Raw genomic sequence first — 14696 nt, 5'->3', positions numbered from 1 at the left:
ATGCAAAACTTACCTTTCCCCCTAAACACATCAAAAATCTACACGTGGAACAATTTTCACTGAAAACTAACTGGAGACTAGCGAAGAGAGTCCTGCACAGTCAAAGCCGAGAGAAAGATATACATGATATTGAATAGGAAAGGAAGACAAGTGATGAGGTTGGGACTTGTGTCGCTGGGAGAGGACTCAGGAAATTACATGGGTAGAGGTTCTCCTTGGGGACTGAGTGGGTTGAGCCACATACTAGGTACCACAGTCATGGGGTCCAGCACATGAAAAATGAGCCTCCTTGGCTGGTTGGAGGGCGAGTGGGCCTAACAGGAGGCTTGTAGGAAGCCTGAATTCTGCTCTTGAGGAGGGTGCACATACTTACTTGAGGTAGGGTGGAGAGGGTGGATCAAAAGCTAACCACCCTTGTACCGTCCTGGCCTGAGCTAAACAGACACTCTGTAGTCCTGTTTGGGAGACAGGCTGTGAGATACAGAAGCAACTCAGGCGTGAAGCAGCATATGAACAGGGTGGGGGGCACCCATTACAGGCAGAATATCAGAAGCAGTCTGGATCTATGCCCTTTGCAGGACCCGTAGCCCATGCCTCCACACTTGGAGTGCCCAGATTAGCACCTCTTATTCTACCACTGTTCCCACTGGGAGAGGTGTATAGGGTACATACTTAGAGGGAAGAGAACCCACTCAGACTGACCCCTGGGGCTTGTGCTCCAGGAATTTGAGTCCTGACCCTGTCCCTGAAAGGGAGATGACAGCAGAGGGTCAGACAGCAGCTCATAGCCGGCTCTGGCCCTAGCCCCTCCATCTTGAGCCACACCTCCTCCCAAGGTGATAGCTACCATCATGCTCTCAGGGAAAACGTGACCTGTGTTCAGGATGAATCCAGCTTTCCCTCCAAAGCCATGGGCACATGCTGACTGTATAGGGATTTCCCCACATAATGACACCCGTAAGCTGTTTCTCTATGAAATTAGGTAAAGATTAAACAAAACAAGAAGACAGAGGAATTTGTTTCAATTGAAAGAGTAAGAGAAAACCCCTGAAAAAACAGCTAATGAAACAGAAATAAGCAGTTTACCAGATAAAGAATTCAAAGCGTTTTTATGAGTAATAACACAGAAAATAGAAAAAAGAACTGAAAAATACAGACTGAAATGAAAAACACACTGTAAGGAATTAATAGTAGACTGGATGATACAGAGCACATAAATGGTCTGGAAGATAGAATAATGGAAATCATCTAACCAGAACAGCAAAAAGAAAAAAAAAAAGAACAGTGTAAGGGACCACTGGGACAACATGAACTATACCAACATTTGCATTATGGGAGTCCCAGAAGGAGAAGGGGCGGAGGTTGAAAATGTATGACATTTTCCACAAAACTAGAACAGATAATCCTAAAATTAATAATGTAACTGCAGAAGACCCCCAAAATGCCAAAGTAATCTTGAGACAAAAAAAAAGCTGGAGGTATTATGCTTTCTTGACTTCAGACTATACTACAAAGCTACAGTTATGGAAACAGCATGGTACTGAAACAAAAACATACATAAGTCCCAGTGGGACAGAATAGAGAGCCCAGAAACAAACTCACTTACTTACGGTTATTTAATCCACAACAAAGGAGGAAAGAATATATAATGCAGAAAAGATAGTCTCTTCATTAAAGGGTGCTGGGAAAACTGAAGAGCTGTGTATAAAACAGATTAGAACATTTCCTCACACCGTATATAAAAGTATAAACTAAAAATGGATTAAATACCTAAATGTGAGGTGTGAAACCATAAAATTCCTAGAAGAGAACATAGGCAAGGTACTCTTTGACGTAAATCATAGCATTTTTTTTTGGATTTGTCTCCTAAGGCAAAGGAAACTAAAGCAAAAGTAACCAAATGGAACTAATAAAAACTTAAAAGCTATTTCACGGCAAAAGAAACCATTGACAAAATGAAAGCCCGTTTCTGGATGGGAGAAAATATTTGTAAATGATAGGACCTTTAAATGGTTAGCACCCAAAAATACATAAACGGCTCAAAAAAATCAATTAAAAAATGGACAGAAGACCTGAATAGATACTTTCCAACGAAGACATCCAGATGGCCAACAGGCACATGGGAAGATGCTCAGCAGTACTAACCAGCAGAGAAATGCAAATCAAAACCACAGATACTACTTCATACCTGACAGAAGGCTATCATTTAAAAAGACGACAGATAACTAATGTTGGTGATGTGATTAAAAAGGAATCCTTGTACACTTTTGATGGGAAATGTAAGTTGGTGCGCCACTATAAAAAACAGTATGGAGGGCCTTCAGAATACTAAAAATAGAACTACCATTTAGTGCAGTTCAGTCTCTCAGTCGTGTCCAACTCTTTGCGACCCCATGAATCGCAGCACACCAGGCCTCCCTGTCCATTACCAACTCCCGGAGCCCACCCAAATTCATGTCCATCGAGTCGGTGATTCCATCCAGCCATCTCATCCTCTGTTGTCCCCTTCTCCTCCTTGCCCCAGTCCCCTCCCAGCATCAGAGTCTTTTCCAATGAGTCAACTCTTCGCATGAGGTGGCCAAAGTATTGGAGTTTCAGCTTCAGCATCAGTCCTTCCAAAGAACACCCAGGACTGATCTGCCTTAGAATGGACTGGTTGGATCTCCTTGCAGTCCAAGGGATTCTCAAGAGTCTTTTCCAACACCACAGTTCAAAAGTATCAATTCTTTGGTGCTCAGCTTTCTTCACAGTCCAACTCTCACATCCATACATGACCACTGGAAAAACCATAGCCTTGACTAGATGGACCTTTGTTGGCAAAGTAATATCTCTGCTTTTGAATATGCTATCTAGGTTGGCCATAACTTTTCTTCCAAGGAGTAAGCGTTTTTTAATTTCATGGTTGCAGTCACCATATGCAGTGATTTTGGAGCCCCCAAAAATAAAGTCTGACACTGTTTCCCCATTTATTTCCCATGAAGTGATGGGACTGGATGCCATGATCTTCATTTTCTGAATGTTGAGCTTTAAGCCAACTTTTTCACTCTCCTCTTTCACTTTTCATCAAGAGGCTCTTTAGTTCCTCTTCACTTTGTGCCATAAGGGTGGTGTCATCTGCTTATCTAAAGTTATTGATATTTCTCCCAGCAGTCTTGATTCCAGCTTGTGCTTCTTCCAGCCCAGCATTTCTCATGATGTACTCTGCGTAGAAGTTAAATAAGCAGGGTGACAATATACAGCCTTGACGTACTCCTTTTCCTATTAGGAACCAGTCTGTTCCATGTCCAGTTCTAACTGGCTTCCTGACCTGCATATATGTTTCTCAAGAGGCATGTCAGGTGGTCTGGTATTCCCATCTGTTTCAGAATGTTCCACAGTTTATTGTGATCCACACAGTCAAAGGCTTTGGCATAGTCAGTAAAGCAGAAATGGATGTTTTTCTGGAACTCTCTTGCTTTTTCGATGATCCAGCGGGTGTTGGCAATTTGATCTCTGGTTCCTCTGCCTTTTCTAAAACCAGCTTGAACATCCGGAAGTTCATGGGTCTTGTATTGCTGAAGCCTGGCTTGGAAAATTTTGAGCATTACTTTACTAGCGTGTGAGATGAGTGTAATTATGTGGTAGTTTGAGCATTATTTGGCATTGCCTTTCTTTGGGATTAGAATGAAAACTGACCTTACTCAGCCATAAAAAAGAATGAATTTCTCCCATTTGCAGTGGTGCGGGTAGACCTAGAGAGTATTATGTATGGTGAAATAAGAGAAAGGTGAAAGATGAATAATCTATTACCTGTTATATATGAAATATAAAAAAAATACAGTGACCCAAATGTGTATGAGAAAACAGAAACGGAATAATAGATGTAGAAAACAAACTTGTGGTTATCAGTGGGAAGAGGGAAGAGGGATGGGCCAAGATAGGAGTACGGTGTTAAGAGATACACACTACTATGCATAAGATAGATAAGCAAAAGGATATATTGTACAGTACAGAGAAATGTGGCTGTTATCCTGTAGTAATTTTAAATGGAGTATAATATATAAAAATATTATCACTATGTTACATACCTGAAACTAATACTGTAAGTCAATTATAGTTTAAAAAAAGAGAGAAATCAGAATGGAAAATGTTTTAAAATGTGTATTTAATATTCTTGGTTGTCTCTTCCAATAGGAATATGAGTGCAGCCAGTATAAGTACTAATATATTTTGAGTTCCAAAAATGAATTAAAGAAATATTTAACTTTATTTGCTTGTTAATTTCATTAAAAAATGATCGTATTCCTCCTTACAGAAATACCTTGTTTATTATAGAAAAATTAGAAACTATAGATGAGCCTAAGAGAATGAAATAAAAATCTTGTTTCTGTCATTCAAAGAAAACAGCAATGGTTAAGAGGCTTTGGCTTATATCCTTCAAGACCTTCTTTAATTATACATATATTTTATTTTTTAATCAAATAAATGACTCCAGATAGTAAATCTTTATCAGTATTTAAGAACTGCATAACTTCATCTGGGAATATTTATTCTCTGAAGAAGAGATACTCGATAGAATTTTACATTAAAAGAATTACTTTTACCAAAGAGTTACTGGATTGTCTGGCTCTTATGATAAAGGCCAGGTTGGTATAAGTTACTGAAGGTGTGCATAGTCACTGTTATACATGTTTACCTGAAAAGTTTAGCTCATAACTTCCATTTTACAGATAAAGAAAACTGAAGCATTGAGAGCATAAATGTCATATAGTTAATAAGAGCAGTACCCAGTTTTAATGCTTACTGTTTGTTGCATGGCCTCTATATAATTTTAGGATAGTTTTTGATAGTAGTGAAACTTACTTGTAAAATTCTTATATTTGGTTTTGTATATCTGTAAGCTTTATAAATAAAGATTTGAGGGATGCTTTTGACCACCATGATCATCACTATCATCCCATGAAAGAAAAATTTGTCTAAATCATAGGAATCCCAGCATAAAAGACTGATTTGGCAGCTTTTGTAGACATAAAGACAAATGCTGAGATCTTTGTTTGATTGGAAAAAATCTTTATTTTCCTGAAAAATAAATTAGACCAGAGGAAACCACATCCTTCCTGTGGTTAAGGCGAAAGTTTGGAGATCTTGAGGAATGGGGTTATCTGAAGTTTCCACCTGAAGCCTCCTGCTATTTTCTGTTTCAGTAGGAAAACGATAATGTACTGTTCCTTCCTGCTTAGAAACATTGGGAGTGAAAGGGATCTTAGAGAAAAACCAACCCAGTGTTTTAAGCCCTTTCCTTCCACATGCCGTCCTTTCTTCCCTTTGTCAAGCAGCAGCAGTGATGACTGATCTTCTCACTCTTTCCTGTGTCCTGTTTTCAGTTTCCATGAAATTGAAAGAAAAATTTAGATGTTTTAAATGCCTGCTATGTAATTTGAATTGAGACAGAATTTACTGTAATTTTCTCATTTTTAGCAGATTATGAAATTGAAGCTCAGAAAAGGTTAGTAAATTATCTTAAGTCATCTATCTGGATCGTTCCATAGCATAGACTCTTTCCTAATCAGATCTTTCAACTGTACTGTGCTTTTTACAAATACAAGTATATAATCATTTGTTTAAAAGCATTTTTTTTCCTGTCATACATTTTCCCAAAAATATTCCTTAGGACTTTAGAAAAACTTACCAAAAGCTCTTTCTTATTGTTTGGTATAAATTTTCTGTAATTATTATTTTTTAAATTTATTTTTGTTGCACTGGGTCTTCGGTGCTGTGCATGGGCTCTTTCTAGTTGTGCAGAGTTGGGGCTCTTCTCTGTTGTGGTGTGTGGGCTTCTCACTGTGCTGGCTTGTCTGGTCGCCGAGTACAGGCTCTAGGTGGACGGGCTTCCATAGTTGGCGGCTCTTGGGCTTTAGAGCATGAACTCGGTAGATGTGGCACAGAGCTGCTCTGCGACATGTGTGATCCTCCTGGACCAGAGATCAAACCTGTGTTCCTGCGAACCTGTGTTCCTGAATTAGAAAGTGGATTCATAACCACTTGACCACCAGGGAAGCCCTGAATTCTCTGTATTAAAAAAAAAAATGCAGATAAGGCCTGTAGGCCTTGTGGATCATGCCAAGAAGGTGACTTTTATTTTAAATATGAAGGGGAACTGTTGAAGTATTTGAAGTAAAACCCTATTTATATTTTAAAGTCATTTTTTCTGCTGTATGTAAATTGGATTGAATCAAGATAAGAGTAGGAACAGGGAGACCACTTAGTAGGAATGACTCCAAAACAAGAGATGGTGGTGGTGGAGATGTAGAGAGGTAGATTGATACAGGTTATATTTTGTGATAGAATTGGTAAGACTTTGTGAGAAATTAGGGATGGGACTATGTTTCTTGGCTCGAGAAATTGATCATTTGGTGGTGCTACTTAGTGAGATGCATGGAGTATCAGTTCAGTTCAGTCGCTCAGTCGTGTCTGACTCTGTAATCCCATGAACCGCAGCACGCCAGGCCTCCCTGTCCATCACCAACTCCCAGAGCTTACTCAAACTCATGTCCATTGAGTCGGTGATGCCATCCAACCATCTCATCCTCTGTCGTCCCCTTCTCCCACTTTCAATCTTTCCCAGCGTCAGGGTCTTTTCAAATGAGTCACCTCTTTGCATGAGGTAGCCAAAGTATTGGAGTTTCAGCTTCAACATCAGTCTTTCCAATGAACACCCAGGACTGATCTCCTTTAAGATGGACTGGTTGGATCTCCTTGCAGTCCAAGGGACTCTCAAGAGTCTTCTCCAACACCACAGTTCTTTGGCATGAAGCTTTCTTTATAGTCCAATTCTCACATCCATACATGACTACTGGAAAAACCATAGCTTTGACTAGACGGACCTTGGTTGGCAAAGTACAGTGTTGTTGTTGGCATGGAGTATAGTGAAATTGGACTAGATGTTACGTATATATCTTAAGGTAGGATGTACAAATGGAATGTCAAGTGGCAGTAATCTGCAGTAGTCTGGGTAGGTTATATAAATTTGGTTATTATTAATGTAAATATCCATGGTAATAGATGATATCACCTAGGGAAAAAAGAGAGGCAGGAATATGAGTCTCTAGACTCATATTGTTTCCTAACTTTGACTGCATGTTATAATCACCAAGGGTCTTTTTAGAAATCATATTATTTTAGACAATCATATATTCATTCATTTAATATCTACTTAGTGCCTATTACTAGTGTGTGAGATAAGTGCAGTTATGGGGTAGTTTGAGCATTCTTTGGCATTGCCTTTCTTTGGGATTGGAATGAAAACTGACCATTTCCAGTCCTGTGGCTACTGTTACTGCTGCTGCTAAGTCACTTCAGTCATGTCCGACTCTGTGCGACCCCATAGATGGCAGCCCAACAGGCTCCCCCGTCCCTGGGATTCTGTTTTCCAAATTTGCTGACATATTGAGTGCAGCACTTTCACAGTATCATCTTTTAGGATTTGAAATAGCTCAACTGGAATTCCATCACCTCCACTAGCTTTGTTCATAGTGATGCTTCCTAAGGCCCACTTGACTTCACATTCCAGGTTGTCTGGCTCTAGGTGAGTGATCATACCATCGTGATTATATTGGTCGTGAAGATCTTTTTTGTACCGTTCTTCTGTGTATTCTTGCCACCTCTTCTTTATATCTTCTGCTTCTGTTAGGTCCATACCATTTCTGTCCTTTATTGAACCCATCTTTGCATGAAATGTTTCCTTGGTATCTCTATTTTCTTGAAGACATCTCTAATCTTTCCCATTCTGTTGTTTTCCTCTATTTCTTTACGTTGATTCTGAGGAAGGCTTTTTTATCTCTCCTTGCTATTCTTTGGAACTCTGCATTCAAATGGGTATATCTTTCCTTTTCTCCTTTGCTTTTTGCTTCTCTTTTCACAGCTATTTGTAAGGCCTCCTTAGACAGCCATTTTGCCTTTCTTTTCCTTGGGGATGGTCTTGATCCCTGTCTCCTGTACAGTGTCACAAACCTCTGTCCATAGTTCATCAGGCACAATGTCTATGATATCTAGTCCCTTAAATCTATTTCTCACTTCCACTGTATAATCATAAGGGATTTGATTTAGGTCATAGCTGAATGGTCTAGTGGTTTTCCCCACTTTCTTCAATTTCAATCTGAATTTGGCAATAAGGAGCTCATGATCTGAGCCACAGTCAGCTCCCGGTCTTGCTTTTGCTGACTGTATAGAGCTTTTCCATCTTTGACTGCAAAGAATGTAATCAATCTGATTTCGGTGTTGGCCATCTGGTGATGTCCATGTGTAGAGTTATGGCAGAAAGTGAAGAACTAAAGAGCCTCTTGATGAAAGTGAAAGAGGAGAGTGAAAAAGTTGGCTTAAAGCTCAAGATTCAGAAAACTAAGATCATGGCATCTGGTCCCATCACTTCATGGGAAATAGATGGGGAAACAGTGGCTTACTTTATCCTTTTGGGCTCCAAAATCACTGCAGATGGTGATTGCAGCCGTGAAATTAAAAGATGCTTACTTCTTTGGAAGGAAAGTTATGACCAACCTAGACAGCATATTAAAAAGCCAGAGACATTACTTTGCCGGCAAAGGTCCATCTAGTCAAGGGTATGGTTTTTCCAGTAGTCATGTATGGATGTGAGAGTTGGACTGTGAAGAAAGCTGAGCACCGAAGAATTGATGCTTTTGACCGATGGTGTTGGAGAAGACTCTTGAGAGCCCGTTGGACTGCGAGAAGACCCAACCAGTCCATCCTAAAGAAGATCAGTCTTGAGTGTTCATTGGAAGGACTGATGAAGCTGAAACGCCAATACTTTGGCTACCTCATGTGAAGAGCTGACTCATATGATGCTGGGAAAGATTGAAGGCAGGAGAAGAAGGGGACAAAAGAGGATGAGATGGTTGGATGGCATCACTGACTCAATGGACATGGGTTTGGGTGGAGTCCGAGACTTAGTGATGGACAGGGAGGCCTGGCGTGCTGCAGTTCATGGGGTTGCAAAGAGTCGGACACGACTGAACTGAACTGAGTGCCTATTATATATATGAGGTTTTCCTCTAGGCTCTGGGAATTCACCAATGAAAAAAACAGGCAAAATTCCTGTGGGGAAGAGCAGACACTAAACAAGATAAGTAATATATGTTGTTATTAGTGATAAGTGCTGAATGGAAACACAAGTCAGGGAAGATGAAATTTAAGTTGTGATGTCATTGCTTTAACTTGGGTGATGAGAGAAGGGTTTTATTGAGGATGTTATATTTGAATAGAAACTTGAAAGGGGGGATGAGTGAGCCATGCACATATCTAGGTAATGGGCATTCCACGCAGAAAGGAATGACTTGTGTTAGACTTATTTATATCCAGGATCGCTGCACTTGGGAAGTACAGCTGGGAGATGTGGTCAGAGTGAGTTGAGGTTTAGAAATTGATGAGGTCATAGTAGAAATGGTGGAGGTGTTGGTACAGATCACATAGAGCCTTGTAGTGCTTTGTAAAGACTTGAACTTTTATTGTGAGGGAAATGGAAAGCCAGTGGAAGATTTTGAGCAGAAGAGTAATGTGATTTGACTTGTTTTAACAAATCACTCTGGCTCCTATCTGGAGAATAGCTTTGAGGGACAGGGTGCAAGTAGAAAGGCCATTTGAGGCAGTCGCTGTAATCTGGATGAGGGAGAGTGGGGCCCAGTGTTTGAGTGAGGCTGGAATAGAGACTGCTGGAAGCCGAGGGTGTGTGCCGTGCAGCTGTCAGGGTGGAGGGCGTTCTGCGCAGAGGGTAGCAGCGTGACCTCCTCGTGTTTGGAGAAGGGCAAGGACAGCAGTGTGGCTCCAGGGGAGGGCATTAGGCAAGGGGTGGAGGGAGTGGGTGGGCGGTCTCAGTGTTGATTTTTACATGTATTTAGGAGGTTTCACAGATACATCAGTGTCAGACAAGAAGAGCACAGACTTAAGAATGACAACAGGTTTTTAAGGTGAATGGAAGTACAGAGTTGCTTTTTTTTTTTTAATTAAAACAGGGATAACTGTGGGAGACACAAGTTTGAAGGGGAATATTTAGAATTTAGTGTTGGACATGTTAAGTTTGAGAGTGCCTATTGGATTTCCTTAAGAGTAGGAAGTGGATATATTATGTGTGGAATTCAGAGGAGAGCTAGGGGCTGGGGATAGAAATTTAGAGATCATCAACATATTGATCAGAGAAGGCAATGGCAACCCACTCCAGTACTCTTGCCTGGAAAATCCCATGGATGGAAGAGCCTGGTAGGCTGCAGTCCATGGGGTCATGAAGAGTCGGACATGACTGAGCGACTTCACTTTCACTTTTCACTTTCATGCATTGGAGAAGGAAATGACAACCCACTCCAGTGTTCTTGCCTGGAGAATCCCAGGGATGGGGGAGCCTGATGGGCTTTTGTCGATGGGATCACACAGAGTCGGACAGACTGAAGCGACTTAGCAGTAGCAGCAGCAACATACTGATGGTAGGAGGCTAGATGAAATTACCAAGGGTGTGGATGCATTTAGAGAAGAAGGGGTCTGATAACAGCCCTGAGGCACTTTAACTTGTAGAGAAGGTCGCTCAGTTGTGTCTGACTGTTTGTGACCCCATGGACTGCACAGTTATGTAGAGTCTTAACAAGACTGCCTCTTGTTAAGTACGTGATTGAAGAAAAGTGAGAGAGTTAGTTGCTCAGTTGTGTCTGACTCTCTGCCATCCCATGGATTGTAGCCCGCCAGGCTCCTCTCTCTGTGAAATTCTCCAGCCCAGAGTACTGGAGTGGGTAGCCATTCCCTTCTCCAGGGGATCTTCTCAACCCAGGGATCGAACCCAGTTCTCCCACATTGCAGGCAGGTTCTTTACCAGCGGAGCCACCAGGGAACAATTAGGAGAAATCAGCAAAAGAGGGTGAGAAAACAACCAGAGAAAAAGGAGAGAAGACGTGAGAGTTTGTCCTGAGGTTAGCTGAAAGCCTTTCAAAGAAGGAGTGACTGGGATGTTAAGTAAGATGAAAACTTGGATTGACTGTTGAGTAGAGTGATAAAGAGATCACTAAAAATTTTGATGGAAAAGGAGTTTTGGTGGAGTGGTGGATGTGACAGCCTGATTGGAGTGAGTTTGAGAGGAAATGGGATGAGAGGACATGGAGACAATATATACAGTTCTTTTAGGAAGTTTTGGTGTACCCAGAAAAAATGGGGCCGCAATTAGAGGGAAGAGTGGGGTTAAGAAAGATTTTTATGATGATAGAAGCCATTGTATGGTTGAATGCCGGATGAAACTAGAGAACGAGGCAAGAATTAACTGGGACCCTATGTTTGAGTAGCCTAGGGCATGGCTTTTATGCGCAAGAGGAGGCATTTAGTTGTAGCTACAATCACGGAAGCTTTGTAGCAATGTGATAGAGGAGGAAGACTAGGGGTACAGAGGCTGCTGTGTGGTTAAAGTAGTAGGAGTCTATGGATTTCTCTTCAGATAACTTTCATTTTCTCACAGATAGGAAGCAAGATCCTCCGAGATAAGGTGTGGCTGGGGGAGGATAACGTACTGGCGGCTTGGGAGAGGAGAAGATGTAAAATAATATGAAAAGAAAGGGAACACATGAGAGAAATAGAGCATGATTGCCAGGCAGGGTCCGCTCGACACTGGTAACGATGAATGTAAAACGGAGCAGTCTGCGTAGTTGTGCTTTTCTTCAGTCTTCGCTGCATCAAGTTGGAGAGTTGGATTTAATGAGGACTTTAAAAAAAATTCAGTGCTTATTTTCTTTCTAGAAACACTTCCCTTGTATCGTTCTTGATACCTTTTTGTTTTCTGCCTGACAGGTCTACTAAATACCCAAGAGGAAAGAAATACAGATAGTTCTTGAGGGCACAAATAATTTTTTACTGTGTTTAAAAACCTGTAAGGGAAGAAATTCTATGTTGCTATTATGACTATGTAAATTGCGCTTGAGTTAATAGAAATAACTTACAATGTGCCTCTTTATCAACCATGATATGAGAATGAAAGCTGTTTTTAAATGAAATTTGACATTTATAGCATGATTTGTTTGGTGTTGCTTTTCCTTGTTTGAACATGTATTCACAGTGTTCTGTAGAGAGGTGCTTATATTTATTGAATCAAGTGTAGTATCTTTTAGCAGAAAGCTAGACTGTTGTCTTTATGATTTTTTAAACACTCTTACAGAATCTAAACTCATGCTATGTTACATTCTGTTTTGTTGTAAAATACCTCCTCATCTCTTCACAACAGTTAATTGAGAATGTTTTCAGATTATCCCATTTACTGGGGCAGGGATGGGGAAGAGAACAGTTATAACTTTTAAACAAAACTGATTATAGAGTAGGTTAATCACTTTAAATTTCTTTATGTTATTTTTTCTTAATTTACTGAGGGATTCAAGTTTGAGGAATGCCTTTTTAATTGTGTTTCACAGCAATATGCATGTAGTAGGCACCAGTTGAGATACACTCCTGGTGATGTTTCCAGATCTTTTAGTGTCTTAAAATCATTTCCAGAAAAATTTGGATTTTCATTTTTTTCAGAATTAAAATAGATTGCTCATATAAACTGAATAATGTATATATGAGAATACGGAAGTAATTTGTCCTAAAGATGATTACGGAACGTGACAAAGAAATTGATAATACTTCTTATAATGAATGAAGCAATTATGAAAACAAATCTCTTTGATTACACTTGGCTGCATATTAACTTTTTTCATTACTGTTTTCGAATACTACTGCCTATCACATGTATTCATGATTGGCATTTTTATTTTTTTTATTTTTATTTTTTGGCATTTTTATTGCTAACTAATGTGAACTGTTATTACTTGGTGTTGGTTTCAATTAATTAAAAATATTTCCTGCTATTCAATTGAAAGGTTTCTGTTTAGATAAAAATTGAAAAATATTTTAAAATATACCCAAGAGGAGGAGGTGGACTGACTTTGGAAAAAAATGTCAAAATGTTAGCTTTATTGCTTATCTGAAATGGAATTTGATTAACTTTTTCATTAAGTAAAAGCTTAGTAAGAGAGTAAAATTAATAACAAGAAAAATAACTACTTGTATGATACGAGCTTTATAAAAATCTGTTATTCTAAAAGTTTTCAAATATGTGATTTTCTTTCTCAGAAAAAGATGTTAACAGAACAGATCGAACAAACAAGTTTTATGAAGGCCAAGATAATCCAGGGTTGATTTTGCTTCATGACATTTTGATGACCTACTGTATGTATGATTTTGATTTAGGTAAGTTCTCCTCTGATACCTTCATTTAAAAATGTATGTTTAATTTAGAATTTAAATTTCTTAAGCTGCTAGATGTATGTAAAAAGCTCTGTGACCTAGTTTTTACAGGGGTTGTTCTCCTGGGGGCTGGAAATGTAAAAGGCTGTGGTTCCCAGACCATGCGGCAGAGCGCGCCGGGTCGCCGCGGCAAACTGCCGGGACCGGTGTCGGGTGCTCTCCATGTTTGAGGGAGACAGAGGGACATCTGTAGGACACTGCCCTAACTACTAGCTGGGGTTGTTCCGGGTTTCAGCGCTGGATCACCACATTCCTTCCTTCTGATGAAGTTGTGTTTACAAAGGAGAGTTTTTGACTTTGCTGTGATAAGCAAGTACTGTGAGAAAATAGACAAGGATGGTGGCATCCAATTGGATTCCAAAGTTTGGGATATAGTGTGGTGCCCAGCAGGTCCTAAAGTTCATAGGATATACATATTTATTTAGTTGTTTGCTACTGCTACTGCTAAGTCACTTCAGTCGTGTCCAACTCTGTGTGACCCCATAGATGGCAGCCCACTAGGCTCCTCTGTCCCTGGGATTCTCCAGCAAGAATACTGGAGTGGGTTGCCATTTCCTTCTCCAATGCATGAAAGTGAAAAGTTAAAGTGAAGTCTCTCAGTCATCCCGACTCTTAGCGACTCCATGGACTGGAGCCTACCAGGCTCTTCCGTCCATGGGATTTTCCAGGCAAGAGTACTGGAGTGGGGTGCCATTGCCTTCACTGTTAGTTGTTTGGATATGTTTAATAAATGGAAATGTTACTAATATTTTTGAACCTGGGATGCCGTGGAAAAAAATTCCTGAGGCGTACTGTGACCTGAGAAAGTTTGGAAACCTTTTTTTGATAGGCTTCCTCCCTTGTGAAGAAAAATGCTGATTTGATAGCATAGATAAGAGGTGCAGATAATTACCTAGGGCATGTGACACTTGACTCTTTTTTCTTGGTTAGTCTGCTTTCTACCAGGAATGGGTTGGAAAGATTGGGGCTGGAGGTTGGATTGGGGCATTGCATGGGAAAAGTGATGCTAAGGGCTAGAAAACCTGAGGAAACAGTATTTTAAGGGACGAGAGGATTTGAACTGTCTTTAAGGGACCAACAAACTCTTAAGCATCCACCTTTAAGTGAGTATAAAGAATGGACAAGTTTCTCAGTTACCTACTGATGTTAGTGACTCCCAAGTAGAGGATAGTGAGGGTGGATGTTTCCAGATTACCTTAATAGAGCTTAAGACTTTCTTTTGGAGAAGGCAATTGGGTATTTGTCGTATTAAACCCAAATGAACCTTGAACTGTGAGTATATTTTCTTCACTGTTTGTATCTATGAACCGAGAATTCTTCTTGGCTTCTTATATGTGGGTTAGGGAAAGATGTAAACCCTTGAGGATCTTGCAGCATCAGCCTCTTATGACAGTAAG

The 14696-nt window shown here is 40.2% G+C and overlaps 1 protein-coding gene across 2 annotated transcripts in view; it reads left to right on the top strand.

Moving 5' to 3' along the window:
- The window catches only part of TBC1D15 (TBC1 domain family member 15), a 76717-nt gene that overhangs the window by 46163 nt on the left and 15858 nt on the right, over nt 1-14696 (top strand). For both annotated transcript variants that reach the window (XM_055587498.1, XM_055587490.1), the window contains one exon: nt 13126-13242. In XM_055587498.1, coding sequence (XP_055443473.1) covers nt 13126-13242 — 117 coding nt within the window. The remainder of the gene's footprint in view (nt 1-13125; nt 13243-14696) is intronic.

Source organism: Bubalus kerabau, chromosome 1 (genome assembly GCF_029407905.1).
Source record: "Bubalus kerabau isolate K-KA32 ecotype Philippines breed swamp buffalo chromosome 1, PCC_UOA_SB_1v2, whole genome shotgun sequence".
NCBI lineage: Eukaryota > Metazoa > Chordata > Mammalia > Artiodactyla > Bovidae > Bubalus > Bubalus kerabau.
This window is presented reverse-complemented; position numbering and strand designations above follow the sequence as displayed.